Source organism: Acanthochromis polyacanthus, chromosome 16 (genome assembly GCF_021347895.1).
Source record: "Acanthochromis polyacanthus isolate Apoly-LR-REF ecotype Palm Island chromosome 16, KAUST_Apoly_ChrSc, whole genome shotgun sequence".
NCBI lineage: Eukaryota > Metazoa > Chordata > Actinopteri > Pomacentridae > Acanthochromis > Acanthochromis polyacanthus.
Window position 1 is genome coordinate 1,499,918 of NC_067128.1, and position 18,042 is coordinate 1,517,959.

The following is an 18,042-nucleotide window of genomic DNA, read 5'->3' on the forward strand; positions in this document are numbered from 1 at the left end:
GTGTATGCACGACTGCAGGGTGAGACCTGATGTGAGGCGTTTAGGGAGCATCTGTAAACTGTACAGCAAAGGTGTCCAACATGAGGCCCGTGGTCCAAAAGCGGTCCTCCAGAGGGTCCAACATGAGGCCCGTGGTCCAAAAGTGGTCCTCCAGAGGGTCCAATCCGGCCCTCAAAGTGTAAAAATTACAGAGAAGACATTAACTGCAGATTGTAAATTAGTAAAAACTATAAATTTAAAATCATTTCTAGACCATGACAAGTTGTTCGGATCAGAAAGTAAAATACTACATTTTTTGTTGTTCTTTTGTCATTTTGTGTCTCATTTTTGTAATATTTTGTGTTGTTTTTGTTGCTTTTGTCCCTTTTTTTGTCTGAGTTTTGTCGTTTGTCTCTTGTTTTTGTCATTTTTTGTTTCATTTTTGTCGTTTTGTGATTCCTTTCTGTCTGGCTTGTGTGGCTTGTCGATTTTTTTGTTGTTTCCTTTCTCGCTTTTGTCATTTTTTGTCTCGTTTTTTTTGCCCCTTTTTGTTTTGCTTCATGTCGTTTGTCTAATTTTTTTATCGTTTTGTGTTCTGTTTTTGTAATATTTTGTCTTTTTTTGGTTGTTTTTTGCTTTTTTTGTCTCACTTTTGTCGTTTTGTTTCTCACTTTTGTCGTTTTGTTTCTCATTTTTGCCGTTTTGTGTTTCCTTTGTGTCTCATTTGTGCTTTGTGTCATTTTGTGTTTTGCTTTATTCGTTGTTTTGTGTGTCATTTTTGTTGTTTTGTGTCATATTTTATTTCGTTTCTGGCATTTTGTCTTGTTTTTGTTGACTATTGTCTTTTTTTGTCTGATGTTGTTGTTTGTCTTATGCTTTTGTTGATTTGTTTCTCACTTTTGTCATTTTGTGTCTCGCTTTTGTAATATTTTATCTTCTTTTTTATTTTTTTTTGTCATTTTGATTATAAATCACTGTTCTTTTGCTGCTTTGTGTCTCATTTTTGTCATATTTTGTCTTGTTTTTGGTTGTTTTTGTCGTTTTGATTATAAATCACTGTTCTTTTGCTGCTTTGTGTCTCATTTTTGTCATATTTTGTCTTGTTTTTGGTTGTTTTTTGTCATTTTGATTATAAATCACTGTTCTTTTGTTGCTTTGTGTCTCATTTTTGTCATATTTTGTCTTGTTTTTGGTTGTTTTTTGTCATTTTGATCATGCATCATTGTTCTTTTGTCGCTTTGTCTCATTTTTGTGTCATTTTGTCTTGTTTTTTAGTTTTGTCTAACAAAAATGGTTTTGTTGCACTAACAAAAGGGAAAAAAATAGGAGTTGTGCTTATGCTTAATATTCAGATACCAAAATGAATATCTGGATAGTGCCGTAGCGAACGAATATTCGGATATTCGGATATTCGGGTCCAGCCCTACTGGAGATCAAACTGGGCTGAAGGCGTGTTGATAATCTACAGCAAAGTGTTCTTTCTCCTTCCACATATTCTGTTTTCTCTTGGTTGCCGTGGCTTTCTCGTGTCTTTCCTTTACGTGCTGCTGGTTCGTGATCGCTGAGCCTGTTCTCGTTTTGGATCCGTCTCTGCTTTCTATCTCTGACAGTATAGAGATGTTCTGCCAGCTCATAATCTCTTTTCAGAGCCAGATAGCGTTCTAATCTACTCTGGCTTTCAGTTCCTTCTCTCCAGCGTTCCAAGTTGGTTTCTTTACATTGCGATGTAGTTCGGTTTGGAAAGCAGAGTTGGTGTGAGACTGGTCAGAGTGTATCAGAGTAAGAAGCACCGACTGGCCTCTTTTCTGGCCTGGGGTTTTAGTAATAACTGAAGAGAGGACACTCAACCAGTTTTACACAGTTTATTAATCCACAAAGCTTCTCAAACTGGTTGTATAATATCAGCAGCAGCTCAGAAGGAACTTTGTCAACATTGGCATCATTTTCACATATCAACAAGACTGTTTTCATAACTAAAGGGATTTTGTTGTACAATTTCTTTGCTAGTTGTTTTTGTCCTTTTGTGTTTTTTTGTCTTGCTTGCGTCGTTTGTCTATTTTTTGTCGCTTTGTTCCTTGCTTTTGTCGTTTTGTGTCTCATTTTTGTCATTCTTTCTTCTTTTTGTTGTTTTTTTTGTCATTTTGATCATGAATCGCTGTTCTTTTGTCGTTTTGTGTCTCATTTTTGCCATACTTTGTCTTGCTTTTGTTGTTTTTTGTCTGATTTTTGTTGCTTGTCTCGTGCTTTTGTTGCTTTATTTCTCATTTTTGTCATTTTGTGTTTCATTTTTGTCATATTCTTTCTACTTTTTGTTGTTTTTTTGTCATTTTGATAATGAATCGCTGTTCTTTTGTCGTTATTTGTCTCATTTTTGCCATGTTTTGTCTTGTTTTTGTTGTTTTTTTGTCATTTTGATCATGAATCGCTGTTCTTTTGTCATTTTGTGTCTCATTTTTGCCATGTTTTGTCTTGTTTTTGTTGTTTTTTTGTCATTTTGATCATGAATCGCTGTTCTTTTGTCATTTTGTGTCTCATTTGTGCCATGTTTTGTCTTGTTTTTGTTGTTTTTTTGTCATTTTGATCATGAATCGCTGTTCTTTTGTCATTATTTGTCTCGTTTTTGCCATGTTTTGTCTTGTTTTTGTTGTTTTTTTGTCATTTTGGTCATGAATCGCTGTTCTTTTGTCGTTATTTGTCCCATTTTTGCCATGTTTTGTCTTGTTTTTGTTGTTTTTTTGTCATTTTGGTCATGAATCGTTGTTCTTTTGTCATTTTGTGTCTCATTTGTGCCATGTTTTGTCTTGTTTTTGTTGTTTTTTTTGTCATTTTGATCATGAATCGCTGTTCTTTTGTCGTTATTTGTCTCATTTTTGCCATGTTTTGTCTTGTTTTTGTTGCTTTTTGTCTTTTTTGTCTGATTTTTGTTGCTTGTCTCGTGCTTTTGTTGCTTTGTTTCTCATTTTTGTCATTTTGTGTGTCTTTTTTGTCTTGCTTGCGTTGTTAGCTGTTGTTTAGTAGTGGCTGATCTCTGGTACATGATCTGCTTTTCAGACAAATTGTACAGATTTTGTCATTTTCATTTGGAACGAGAAACTTACAGATTTTTACCATCATGGTTTTAAAATTTTTCACCGTAAAATGTACAAACATTTTTTACAGTGTACTGATGCATTCGTAGCTTCAACCTCATGAATTATGCTGATAACTGCTTCCAACGTCCTGGAATAGTTTCAGAAACATGAACCATCACTGTTGGTCAGAAATCCCAGAAAGAAATCAGAGAAAAGACGTGGAGATTTCTGCCTCCAGCCTCGAGTTGAAGTGGTCGGCTTCGTATCCAGGCAACCGTACGCTCAGTGCATCACGTGATCACAGTAGTTCGACTAAAGCTGCAGGGAGGATTCTGATCCAAATAGCAGATCATGATCCAACCCCAGAAGATGTGACCTTTTGGCCAGATCTTCCACCCCCTGGAGCTGATTCACTGCTGCTAAATGAGTCACTGCTGAAAATCTCAGACGACCAGTTCAGTTGATTTTCACATTGAGACTCCAGTTGAAGCATCACAGGGTCAGTTATGAATGAGAAAATTGCACCACTTCTTCTTCTTTTCACAAACAACTGATGCACTTAGGATGGCCGGCAGGTCACCGTAATAAAAGGCTGTTTTTCCTCCTTTTGAAAGGTTCCTATTTAAGAGATGGAAGGTTTGTATCTGAGCACTTTTTACATAATCTGTATTATAGCTAGCAGAGTGCAGCGTCCTCACATACGGGTCATGGTACTGGACAGCTTTTCAGTTAGAGGCCATGAAGGTAGGGAAAATCGATGTCGTGTGTTGGTGCAGTGGCTTTATGTGCCGAAGTGTTTCGGCTCAATAAATGACCCACATTTCTCTGATTGGCTCCAATGATATCCATGGCATTTAGGGAGAGTGTCAGTTTCCAAATGTGGGCCTCCTAAGCAGGTTATTCTCTGCCACAAAGCAGAAAATAGGGTTTGTATTAAAGCATTAAGACCTGTAAAAGTAATGAAGCCCACAGTCAGGGGCAAAAGGCTTCATACCTGTAGTTAAGTCACGATCAAAATCTGACGCAAAATGACCAAAAAGAGACACAAAACATGAAAAATGAGACCAATTGAGACACAACCTACTAAAAATGAGCTGGAACTGATCAAAAATGAGGCTCCAACAAGCAAAATCTCAGGTAAAATGACTGAATCAGAAGCAAAACAACCAAAATGAGACACAAAGTATGAAAAGTGAGTCAAATGAGATGCAACCAATCAAAACTGAGATGTGCAACAACTAAACTGAGGCACAACCAACTAAAAATGAGCAGCAAAAAAGAGGCAATACTAACCGAAATCTGACACAAAATGACCCAAATCAGATGCAAAACAGCCAAAATGAAGCATAAAACGTGAAAGAGGAGACCAGCTGAGGCAAACCCTACTGAAAATCAGAAGCAAAACAGCTAAAATGAGACACAAAGTATGAAAAATGAGACAACATGAGGAAAAACCTACCTCCAGAAGGCTCCATACCTGCAGTTAGATCATCACAGTTCTGCTTCAGTGACGTATTCGTGGAGGCGCTTCATGGAGCTCGGCTGATCTTGGCTGATCTTGACTCCTGGATCTTGGACTGCTGTGATATTTCGTCCCTCTCAGTCCCTTTCTGCTCCAGATTCTGGTCAGATTCACACCTCTGCCTCCCACCATCTATTAACATGATGATATTGTTTCTTATTTTTACAGCATAACTGATTTAATTAAATTCTTCTTCAGCTTTATCTAAATAACTAACCTTGTATGTATAGTATGGTCTTTCTCCTACCACACCTGAAGCAGTTCACTTTAAATTAGTCCGTTCATTTATTGTTTTGCCCTTTTAGTTCACAGGCAATAAGGAGGCCTGATTACATCATTTACATTTTAGTTTTCTACATTATTAATCCAGACTACCTGTGTGAACTCGGGTCACGCTGAGCCTGCGTGAAAAACTTCTTAAAAATGGGTTTTCAGGGCAAAGCGTATTTATCTTCCTTAGACAAATGGCTCCCAGATTGCAGTCCAAGGACTTTCTGAGCTGCTGGAAACGGCTTCACGAGGTCCTGAAATGAAGAATCGTCTGATTTTTACCCTCATTCACTAAGAATAACTTTTCTGACGCGTCGTTTATTTCCACCATTCTCTCAGTCAGCGGTGTAGATGGTTGGATAAGATGAAGGAGGTCATTCTCTAACGCTGTGGGGAAACAGGGGTGCCCGACATGGGGCCCACAAGCCAAAAGCGGCCCTCCATTGTACCGGTTTTGGCCCATAGCCGCTGTATGGTTCAGTTCCAGATGACTAAATGTTGTTCCTTTGTAGACGCTCTGTAGTCTGGAAGTTGTAACGTGGAAATGATAAACTGAGGATGAATGTTGATGGAATTTAACTTATTGTTGTTCATGATGTTTAGTAAAAGGATAATTCCTTAAATGTGAACATTTTCAGAATGTACTTTTTTGCACTAAAGCAAAGGAACCATTAGGAGTGGGGGTTATTTATATTTGGGTCATTCCGTATGAAATCAACCAATTTTAAGAAAACTTCCCACCTGACCCTCTCAGATTTTTTTAAGTTTTTACATACATTTAGTACATTATATATGATGGGAAAATCCAAAATGTGAATGCTTTATTGTCATTAGTTTCAAACTTATGGCCATTTGAAGTAGGTAGGAGGTACCCTATTATTGCAGCCAACATTAAGACTTGAAATTTTCGACCATTTTCAGACTTCTATAACTTCTGAACAACAAAAGATAGAGATGTGAAATTTTCAGAATCATTTCACAGTGACCTATAGTCCTCAGAAATGTGAAAATATTTACTTTATTTTTATAATTGCATGTTACAGAGAATGACAAAGTTGCGATTTTATCCATCAGGAACTTCTACACTGCTACATTTGGCCCCCCATTACACAAAAACTAATCATCATATCCATTAGAGATTTTATGTGGTATCATTTGGCTATCTAAGGATTGGGTCTGTGTAAAATGAAAGTGCTATGGTATGTAATGCATGAAATATGAACAGCTAAAGATCAAAAATATCTGTCCGACCTTCGGGACCACTGGTTGAAATGATATGGAATGACCCATTTATTGTTCAGAAACTTGTAGAATCAATGCCAAGAAACACTGAAGCTGTTCTGGCAGCATGTGCTGCCCCAGCACCTTAATTATACACTTTATGTGGTTTTTGTTTGTTCATTTGGCACCCATCTGTCCGTGATAGTCTGTACGTAACAGGTCTGAATGCAAACTACAATTCCACCGGTATTTCTGACCACAAAATGACATTCCTACACAACTAGACTGTATTCTCAATTGTGACTGGAAGGGAATGTGATTTCAGTTTGAAGTAAATTTGTGTGACATGGTGGGAAAGAGGCCAGACTTTCACTTAGCAGACCAGGGTTTGCATCATATAAGAGATGACAGACTCAGAGACCGGTCTTAGAACTGAATTTTTCTCTTTTCTCTCCCATTGTTTACTTTGGGTTTTCTTTGACTTTTTGGTTAAAAGCTACATGGTTACATACAGGAAAACATGCTTTATAAAGCACTTGTTCACATGTTAGATTACTTGGTTAAGATTCAGAAAAAATGCCATGGTTTGAGTCAAAAATGAAGCGTCTCCTCTATGTTTTTAACGTAATTCTGTAGAGAGCCAGTTGGACAGTGAGCTGAGCTTGGCTTTGGTCTTTAAGGCCTTAAACCATCAGAAAAAATAGCCTAGAAAGTTCTGAAATGGAAGAGAAATGGTCAATGTTTGTTGTTTTTCTGTTTCTATAGCCCAGTGAGGACTGAACTGAACCCAAACTGGGCTCCTGTTAGGGTTGGAATTGGGCTATGGTTTGGGTTCAGTGTTCAGTTATGGTGGTAAGATTTAGAGGAAAGGTTTAGAGCAGGAGAGTCAAACTCATCTTAGTTCAGGTTCTACATTCAGTGTGATCTCCAGCGGACCGAACCAGTAAAATATAACATAATAACCTATAAATAACCACAACTCCTAATTTTTCCCGTCTTTTAGTACAAAAACACTTTTGTCAGACAAAAGTAAGAAAAACACAACAAAATATTACAAAAACTAAACACAAAAAGACAAAAATGAGAGAAACGACACGAAACAAAATATAAACACAGAAAACATTTGACAGAAAAGTTACAAAGTGACAAGAAATGGACAAAAACAAGACCAAAAATGGCAAAAGCGAGAATCTAAACAACAAAAATAGATAACACAAGCAAGTCAAAAAAAACCACAAAGCGATACAAATTATACACAAAACAATGAATAAAGCGAGACGCAAAATGACAAAAAATAAGGCAAAAAAACAAGCAAGACAAAAAGGAAACACAAAACAACAAAAACATGAGACAAACAAATCAGACAAAAAAAGGACAAAAATGAGACAAAATATTACAAAAACGAGACACAAAATGACAAAAAAATGAGACAAGCGACACGAAACAAAACACAAAAGAAAAAACATTTTACAAAAAAGTTACAAAGCAACAAAAAAATGGACAAAAATGACAAGAGAACAAAGAACAATCTAGTATTTTACTTTATGAGCCGAACAACTTGTCATGGTCTAGAAATGATTTTAAATTTATAGTTTTACTAATTTACAATCTGCAGTTAATGTCTTCTCTGTAATTTTTACACTTTGAGGGCCGGATTGGACCCTCTGGAGGACCACTTTTGGACCACGGGCCTCATGTTGGACACCCTTGACATAGAGGCTTCCCTAAAATAAGTCATCAGAGGAGCTGTTGACCTTATTTTTCTGGCTTCGTTATGCTTCAGCCTGTCTGACTGAGGGGTGTCACCAGGGTTCTCGACAAACCGACATCCAGGTTTTAACAGTTTTTTCCCCGAGCTCCGCTGAGACCAAATCAGAGCCAAAAGATGATCAACAGGCAAACCTGGATGCTGTGAATGTGACTGTGTTAATCTAATTTCTCGCAGGAACATGGCTGCTCTTTGCCTGCCAACTTTAGAGCTGGATGTGGGAGCGTCTTTGAACGCACCGCGGGGACAGTTCGATAAAGCAGCATTCACACAGCGGTTATGTAATCTATAATCAGGCAGAGAAAAAAGGAGGTACTACATGTTTTCTGTGTTTAGAAATCAATGGAAGCTGCAGCTTAAGAGATGCTGTGGAGACTGTGGTCATTTTAAAGAAAACTATACATCACAGGGGTGTCCAACATGAGGCCCGTGGTCCAAAAGTGGTCCTCCAGAGGGTCCAATCCGGCCCTCAAAATGTAAAAATTACAGAGAAGACATTAACTGCAGATTGTAAATTAGTAAAATTATAAATTTAAAATCATTTCTAGACTGTGACAAGTTGTTTAGATCATAAAGTAAAATACTAGATTGTTTATTGTTCTTTTGACATTTTTTTGTCACTTTGTAACTTGTTTGTCTCATGTTTTTTGTCTCTTTTGTGTTTGTTTCGTCTCATTTTGTGTCTGATTTTTATAATGTTTGGTCTGTTCATTGTTCTTTTGTCAAATGTGTCTCATTTTTGTAATGTTTTGTCTGTTTTTGTTGTTTTGTTGTCTGACTTTTGTTGGTTTGTTTCTCGTTTTGTGTTTCCTTTTTGTTTCTCTTGTGCTTTTAGTCTATTTTTGTCATTTTCGTCTGGCTTTATTCGTTGTTTTGTGCGTCGTTTGTATCGAGGTTTTTGTCTCGCTTGTGTTTACGACTGTACTCTTGTCATTTTTTGGTCTCATTTTTGTCCATTTTCTGTCACTTTGTAACTTTTTTTCAAATTTCTTCTCTTCTTTTGTTTTGTTTCGTGTCGTTTGTCTCGTTTTTGTCACTTGGCGTCTCATTTTTGTAATATTTTGTCTTGTTTTTGTTGTCTTTCGTCATTTTTTTTGTCACTTTTGTCGTTTTGTTCCTAAAGTAAAACAGTACATCGTTTAGTTAAAGGTACCTGTAGCTAAATGTTTTGTGCCTTTGTAAAACACTAGTTTCTACAATGTTGTGGTTATTTATAGGTTATTATGCTGTGATTTTACTGGTCCGGTCCACTGGAGCTCAAACTGGGCTGAATGTAGAACTTGGACTAAGATGAGTTTGACACCGCTGCTATAGTTTTATACCTCTTCTACTCTTTGCAGGTAAACTCACAACGCTGTTTCTGCCTCGCATCTTTTTTCTTTTCACTCTTTTACGCTAAAGAGGTCTAATAAACATTTCAGCAGAGAGTGGGAGCAGAAATGCTCCAAAACGCTCACCATCTTGTGCAGATTATGATAATTATGGGTTGGTTTATGATCTAATCAGGGCCATAAAGTGGCAGCATCAACGTTATACAAGCAGCGAGATGCCGAGGCAGCCGGCTGCAAACAGCTGCGGTGGGGAAATTAAAAGGAAAATTAAACCAAAACATACTTGAGTTTTCCTAAAAAGTCACAGTGGGCCATCTACTTGAAGATGCCACTTTCTAGAAGCCAGAGAGCTTCATTTGGAAAGGCTAGAATAGGAAATGGTTAAGAGTTTAACAGCAAGAAAAAACAACATCTTCATCTGCTAATGCTTGAAAATAATAATTTGTACCATTAAAAGACTAAAAAGACTAAAAACCTACATAAATGGCACACTCCTAAAACAAAATATATCGTTTAGTTGATGTTCTCTTAATAAATTTAATGCAGGAACTCTGAAGGATTTCAAAGATTGACAGCAAACAAAATGAGGACAAACAGCTGGAAAATAAAGGAAAATAAAACCAGGAAGTAGAAGCAGAACATGACTAGTTTCCAACATTATTCCTCAGTTTATTTGTTTTAAAACTTACTTTTAGACGCCGCTTTGGTTTGAACTTTCACAGTTGTGCAGGAATCTCTGGTTTCAGTCTTGATAAATCATTCTTCTAAAGCCCTCCAGACTTTCACAACATGTAGACGTTCAGTATTAACCAAAAGATGCCTGTTATCATAAAATTAGTAAAACACAAAAAATACAAGCGAGACAAAAAGGAAACACAAAACGACAAACACATGAGACAAACAGCAAAAGTTAGACAAAAAAGACAACGAAAGCAAGACAAAAAATGACAAACATGAGACAAAAAACGACAAAAACATGACAACAGCAAAAGTTAGACAAAAAAAGACAAAAAAACAACGAAAGCAAGACAAAAAATGACAAATATGAGACAAAAAACACAAAACGACAAAAACATGAGACAAACAGCAAAAGTTAGACAAAAAGACAACGAAAGCAAGAGAAAAAATGACAAATATGAGACAAAAAATGACAAAAATGAGACAAAAAATGACAAATATGAGACAAAAAATGACAAACATGAGACAAAAAAACGACAAAAACATGAGACAAACATCAAAAGTTAGACAAAAAAGACAAAAAAAACTACGAAAGCAAGAGAAAAAAATGACAAAAATGAGACCAAAAAACACAAAACGACAAAACATGAGACAAACAGCAAAAGTTAGACAAAAAGACAAAAAAAGCAAGACAAAAAATGACAAAAATGAGACACAAAATGAGACAAATGGCACAAGCAAGACAAAAAAAAACACAAAACGACAAAAACGATGTAAAACAACAAAAAAAGCACAACACAAAATGACAAAAAAAAGATAAAAAACCCACAAGTGAGACCAAAAGGAAACACAAAATGAGAAACAAACAACAAAAATCATACAAAAAAGACAAAAAAAACAACAAAACAAGACAAAATATTACAAAAATTAGATACAAAATGACGAGACAAACGACAAAAGTCTGACGAAAAACAACAAAAACAAGACAAAATATTACACAAAAAAGGCAGGAAAATGACAAAAACGAGACAAAAACAACAGAGGCCGTGCTGAATATTAACCAAAAGATGCCTGCTGTCGTTAATTTTGTGTGTCTGTGTCGTTGTTTCTAGCAGGAAAAATGGGGAAACAGAACAGCAAGCTGACCCCTGAAGTGATGGAGGATCTGGTGAAGAACACAGAGTTTAACGAACACGAGCTGAAGCAGTGGTACAAGGGATTCCTGAAGGACTGTCCCACCGGCCGACTCAACCTGGAGGAGTTCCAGCAGCTCTACGTCAAGGTGAGGCTGATGGATTACACACATATTGTCGGCTACAACACAACACTGACGACCTCGTATGTACTCGCCTCGCAGACTGAACTTACTCAGCAGACAGCACGCAGAGCGGAAGTGACAAAGCAGCAGATGTATAGCCGCTAATGCTGCAGCTTTATGGATTAAAGTAGAGTCAGGACGGTGCAGGAGGAATGTATGCAGCACAGTCTAAGGTGGAGTACAACCAGAGAATGGAAACAAAGCTGTCTGATAGCACCGCATGACGACGTATTCATCAGTTCTGTTGTAACGATGAAGCGCTGTAGGTCGAGGACGTCGTAAACCGAGGACCTCCTTTAGATGTAAATTCCATACAGAAAGGAAAAACAAGACTCAAACCCAGAACCTTCTTGCTGTGAGGAGAGAGTGCTAACAGCTGTACCATCATGCTAATCATTGGCATTCTTGAAAAGTTGAGTTTCTTGTCCCCCTGACCAGCATCAATCCCACATTTAGTCGACATTTTTGGTCTGTTTTGTCCTCCAGAAGCTCCCAAAGGTAAATCTTTGCACGGTCTCATGAAACAAACTGAAGTTACTGTACATGAAAAACTTCAGATTCTGAGGATGTCTGACTGACTTTTCATGGAATAACCTTTTCAGTTTTCTGTGGCACTTCTTTGCCCAAAATCAGTGAAATTTCTGCTGAATTCACCTCCGTCACCGATATTTACACGCACAACTCACAATTCGATGAAAAACACAACGAGTTTCCTTTTAACCCGTTACGTTTCAGCGGCCCGTGGGCGGGTCGTTTTGATATCTGCATTAGCATTTTTCAAAATAGAACGACACTACAAACTCGATGATAGAAACACTATACGCCGATGGAAAGCTTAGATTCTCATGAATCCGCCGGTATAAACCACTTTCAGATGTGATTACCACAGCGGGTGAGAAAAACACATTTGTCCGACAAACAACAAATATCCATCCATCCATTCTCTGTGCACGGCTTCAACGCACACAGCGCGACTCACATTTCCGGGTTCATTATTACACACAGATGAAAATATTCCACAAAAAACGGCCATAATCCAACCTTTTACATCCAGACGACACAAGCCAGTAAACTATTTTATCCAAAACATGTCTTGAAGTCGGTATAAAATCCACGAATCGGTTGTTTTCGAGGAAATGCACCTCGCGATGCGTGTCCAATATTCCCTGTATTTCTCGTCATATTTTTATTTACAAATAAAATATTAGCGATTTTTTTGTACTGAAAATGGCTGGAATTGACTGAAGCTTAAAGGGCTACGCTGCTTTTTACCGTCGTGTTGGAACAGAGCTAAGATGCTCAGTGCAGCTAAGAGGAACTACAGATTGATCCTCCACAGGTTTGTTACTACAGGTGACCCTTCACACGTTACACATAGCCATCTGCTGTTCATAGGAAACATTATGTAACATATAATATTTATTAGTGAGTGTTAAATTCAGGTTAGGATGTCATTTTTATGCTTATAGTAGGATTTTGTTCTTCTCTATCCGTCATGAAATAACCCCTTGCTGCCTTAAAAATGGCTTAGATGGAGCTACGCTTTTGTAAGATGTGAACTTTCTGCTGCTACAGGTCATATTAGCAGCTAAATGCTCGTAGTAACCCCTAGAAGTGCCAGCAGTGGATGAACAGCAGCGTCAATAATAGCATGTTAGGGTCACTAGCACCAGCATCAGGGTCAGTTATTAGCTATTTGTTGGTTTTAATGAGTGTAAGACGCTGCATTCGTAGTGATTTTAGTAACTGGGGTCTCCTGAGTTCACCCTGAATCCCCACAAGAACCACAGAGGGAAATTTCATTGCTATGTTTCAGCAGGCCTCCTGCCAGTTTCCCTGTAGCTCCTGCTGCAGAAAACCAACAGAGAGGCTGATATCAGAGGCGTACAGATGATTATCTTCTGCTGCTAATAAGAATCCCACCGTATCTCATTACCTCTGACCGAGCGGTGTGAATTCATTCCATGATTTATTCATTTAGTCTTACAGAACAGGGAGCACATTTACAGGAACAATGATGATCTAAGAATGAAGCAGAAGTAGTGGTGGAACACCTGTAAGTGGCAAAACACTATTAAGAGATATTCTAAACTACTAGCTGGGCTTTTAATGGGTCAAGATATAATTACAGGACTTTTTGTATCATAGTTGACATTTTTGCTGTTTTCAGGCCTAAAATTAACATTTAACATTTGTTATTTTGTGTTATAAAAGACACAAATGACTACAAAAAACACCAAATGACTCTAAGACACATAATTATCATTCAAATTAAGAGATAAAACGACTACAAACAGACTGATAACGACCAAAAATGAGCACAGAGAGACACAAACTGACTCAATCAGACACAAATATCATACAGAGATACAAAATGATGAGAGACATGAAATAACTAGAAAAAGTTGCAAAATGACCACAGAACACCTAAAATTACCACAAACAGACTGAAAATGGCCACAAAAATGCACAAAATGAGCACAAAAACACCTAAAATTCCCACAAAACAGTCTGAAAATGACCATAAAAGAAATAAACTTAGCACAAACACACACAAAACAACCACAAAAAGACACAACATGACCACAAAAACACTAAAAATGACACGGAATGACTACAGAAAAACACAAAATGACTCAGTAAGGTAGCTAATTATCATATAAAGACACAAAATGACTGCAACAAATTGCAAAATGACGACAAAAACACCTAAAATTATCCCAAACAGACTGAAAACGGACACAAAAATGCAGAAAATGACCACAAAATTCCTAAAACGTCCACAAAACAAACTGGAAATGACCAAAAAGAAACAAAATGAGCAGGTCATGTGATCTGAAATCAACACACTTTCTGGAGAGGTGTTTTTGTAACGAGGAACTTAGTTGATTTCTCGGACGCAGATTTCCATATAGAATGTGATATATTACCAAAACAGAAATATCTGTCATGATTATCTCACCTTAATAAAAGAACACAATCCAAACTATTTCTGAATCAGCTCATTTTATTCTTGTTTAGCTCATTAGAAGGTGGTTGGTGTTAAAATCAGACGTTATTTAGTTGATATTTTAGTGATATCCAGTCATTTTTATTAATAAGTGATTGTTTCCATAATAAATAATTATGGAATTTGTAAAGACGTGATCATAATGAACATAAAGACATTAGTTCTTTACTTTTAATAAACATGTATGCAGATATATTCCATGGACTTCAGAAATCCCTCAGTTCTAGACTGACTCTACTGCTGCCTGCTGCTGATAATAAAAAGAATTAAAACGATAGCGCACCTGTGACCTAGAGAACCTTAATTTAATCATTAGAAAGGTACAGATGTGGCAGGTCCATGACAACCCGTCTATCTTTGGCTATCTCATGAGGTCATTAAGCCTCTGAACCCCAAGTAATGTCTGGGTGCTTTTTCACTCCTGTCACATTTCTTTACTCACCGTGGGCTTATTTTCCACTACAGTATAAAGTCCTGTACCTCCGTGGAAACAGTACAGCCATGGATAAGGGAAGAGGGAGCTCAAACATCAATCTTAATGCTATAAATAAATGTGATAATGTGGTGCAAACGGTTCATTTTTGGCCATTTTTTTGAGTGACACATGTAGAATGAAGCGGTTTCAGCGAAATATCACAACTGAATGCTTATTTTCAGCTTATTTTTTAACAAAGTGATGCGTCTTACACATGATATGTTCACATATTTTGACAGTTTCTTTTTTAATGCCTTTCAACTCGCTGTCTTTAGGATTTGGGGTGTGCAGCAAAGATTCAAAAGATCCAGATCAGGTTTTCATAAAGGAGTGTTTGAGACAGAAACAAAAACCCAGCACATCAGTGTCACAAAATGACAAAAACGAAACAACATGACAAAAACAAAACACAAAATGAGACAAAATGAGAAAACAAGACACAAAATGACAAAATCAGGGCACAAAATGAGACACAAAATGACAAAACAAGACACAAAATGACAAAATCAGGACACAAAATGACAAAAAAAGACACAAAATGACAAAAGCGAAATAACATGACAAAAACAAAACACAGAATGAGACAAAATGAGAAAAACAAGACATAAAATGACAAAAAGGAGACCCAAAATGACAAAATCAGGGCACAAAATGACAAAACGAGACACAAAATGACAAAATCAGGACACAAAATGACAAAAAAAGACACAAAATGAGAAAAACAAGACATAAAATGACAAAAAGGAGACCCAAAATGACAAAATCAGGGCACAAAATGACAAAACGAGACACAAAATGACAAAAAAAGACACAAAATGACAAAAGCGAAATAACATGACAAAAACAAAACACAAAATGAGACAAAATGAGAAAAACAAGACATAAAATGACAAAAAGGAGACACAAAATGACAAAATCAGGGCACAAAATGACAAAACGAGACACAAAATAACAAAACAAGACACAAAATGAGACACAAAATGATAAAACAAGACACAAAATGACAAGAACGAAACACAATATGACAAAAATGAGACACAAAATGACAAACACAAGACACAAAATGACCAAAAAAGACATAAAACGACAAAAACGAGACATAAATGACAAAAATGAAAGACAAAATGACAAAAACAAGACATAAAACTCCCAGCACATCATTTTTTTTCATAACACACCATTAATAAACTGTATTACGTAGCATCTTGCTGTTACATCAGACTTATATCGAACGTCTTTCGTCGTCTTTCGTCGTCTTGTCCTGTATGCTCTAACTTCCTAGGAGTCCTCTTGGAGGAAAGCACTCTGAGTGGTGTAAGAATAGGCATTAATCTTTCATCAGTGGTGCCAGGAAATGCTTCCTAACCAGGGGGGGCTGCTGTTACATAAGACACGCCTGGCATCCAGGTCACGGGTGCACTTCCTCAAAATGCCATCAGAGCTCATGCATCAACAGGGAAAAAATGGAAAAAAACATCAGAAATACATGAAGATCTTTTGAAAAAATCCTGAACAAAGAACATCTGTCTGCACCAGAAGTGACATTTTTCCATTTGGACGCACCGAAAGGCGTCGAAATCTGCAAAAATGACCTGGACTCCTGGGAAATAAGAGGGTGTTGGCAGCTCTGATAAAAGCTACAAAAGATATCCCCCTAAAATCTCCTTAGAACACAATACGAGGAGGAAATCTGCACAAAAGGGGCAACACGGCTCACGTCTGAAGGGGTCTGGTAGGCTTGGGGGTAAATCCTATTATTGGTGCATCCTATTGTGTTTCCAGGCAACAGTGTATCGGCGACGGGGCTTTATTTAAATCCAGAGGGCTGATAAGTGGAAAAACGGTGTGCCGCGACCTCACATCAACGGGACAGATTGTTCTTGTGAAGAGCGACTGATTGTGTGGTTGGGGGGGGTCGTATGTTGGGTGGGAGGGAGGCGGAACAGCATGAAAAGTGTGAAACAGAAAGGTTGTGCAGGGATGAGAAAAGTAAGCAAGCGAAGAAAGAAAGCACGTATACATTATTTATTAGTTATTAGCTTCATTAGAGTGATGAGCTCTGAACATACAGTCATGAAAAAATGATCAGACCGCCTTTGTTTTCTACAGTTTCTTCTTCATTTTAATGCCTGGTACAAAAAAGCTACATTGGTTTGGACAAATATAATGAAAAAACAAAAATATCTCATAATAGTTTAATTTCAGAGCTGATATCAGACATTTTCATGGTTTTCTTGATAACCAGAATCCCTTCAGTTCTTCCATCAGTAGCTCTGGCATTGTTCTGCCAGAAACAGCTTTTAGGATTCCATGTTTTTTTTTCTGTCTGTTTTAGTCCCATGATCCACCAGGAGTTAGTACTGATTCATGTCCAATGTTGGAAAGAGTTTTCCAGCTGATGGAAGAAGACTGTTTTCAAGAGTAGCCCCAAACATGACCTGGCTCATTGGCCCTTTTGTGTCATTTTCTGCCTCATTTTTGTCATTTTGTGTCTTGTTTTTGTCATTTTGTCTCATTTTTGTCATTTTGCATCTCATTTTGTCTCATTTTTCTTGTTTTGTGTGTCATTCTTGTCATTTTGTGTCTCAATTCTTCATTCTTTTCCTCATTTTTTCATTATTTGTCTCATTTCTGTTGTTTTTTTATCTAATTGTTGTAATGTTTGTGTCTCATTTTTGTCGCTTTATGTCTCGTTTTTGTCATTTTGTGTCTCATTTTGTCTCATTTTTCTTGTTTTGTGTAATGTTTGTGTCTCATTTTTGTCGTTTTATGTCTCGTTTTTGTCATTTTGTATCATTTTTGTCGTTTTGTGTGTCATTTTTGTCGTTTTTTGTCTCACTTTTGTTGTTTTTTGTCTCATTTTTGTCATTTTCTGTCTCATTTTTGTCATTTTGTGTCTCATTTTCTCATTTTTCTTGTTTTGTGTGTCATTTTTGTTGGTTTTTTGTCTCATTTTTCTTGTTTTTTGTCTCATTTTTGTAATGTTTGTGTCTCATTTTTGTTGTTTTATGTCTCATTTTTGTCATTTTGTCTCATTTTTGTCATTTTCTGTCTCATTTTTGTCATTTTGTCTCGTTTTTGTCAATTTTTGTGGTTTTGTGCCATTCAAATGAAGTAGAAATTGAAGAAAACAAGGGTGGTCGTTGTTATTTTCCTGCCCTCATCGTCGCTCCATTACGTCTCACCACGTTTGCACAGATCTACACCTGTTGTCCAGAAGTCCTCCTGCCTGGGTGCTAAACGTGGTGTTACCTCCAGCCTGGTGTTAATTTACTGCTGGACACAGACACTGTTCTCTCACCTTCTTTGCTCTGCTGTGCTCTCTCACTCTTCTAGGGAGAGTCAGACAAAATATAGAAAGAAAGTGTTGGTTAGAAGCAGTAATACTGTATCTGATGG

At 37.1% G+C, this 18,042-nt stretch overlaps 1 protein-coding gene across 2 annotated transcripts in view; it reads left to right on the forward strand.

The window, feature by feature from the left end:
- Positions 1-18,042, forward strand: part of vsnl1a (visinin-like 1a) — a 54,140-nt gene that overhangs the window by 4,493 nt on the left and 31,605 nt on the right. Inside the window, exon 2 of one of the 2 annotated variants that reach the window (XM_022210348.2) lies at positions 10,956-11,122. In XM_022210348.2, the coding sequence (XP_022066040.1) occupies positions 10,961-11,122 (162 nt within the window). In that variant the 5' untranslated portion in view covers positions 10,956-10,960. Of the gene's footprint in view, positions 1-10,952; positions 11,123-18,042 lie in introns of both variants that reach the window. The other variant, XM_022210347.2, reaches the window with a different exon arrangement.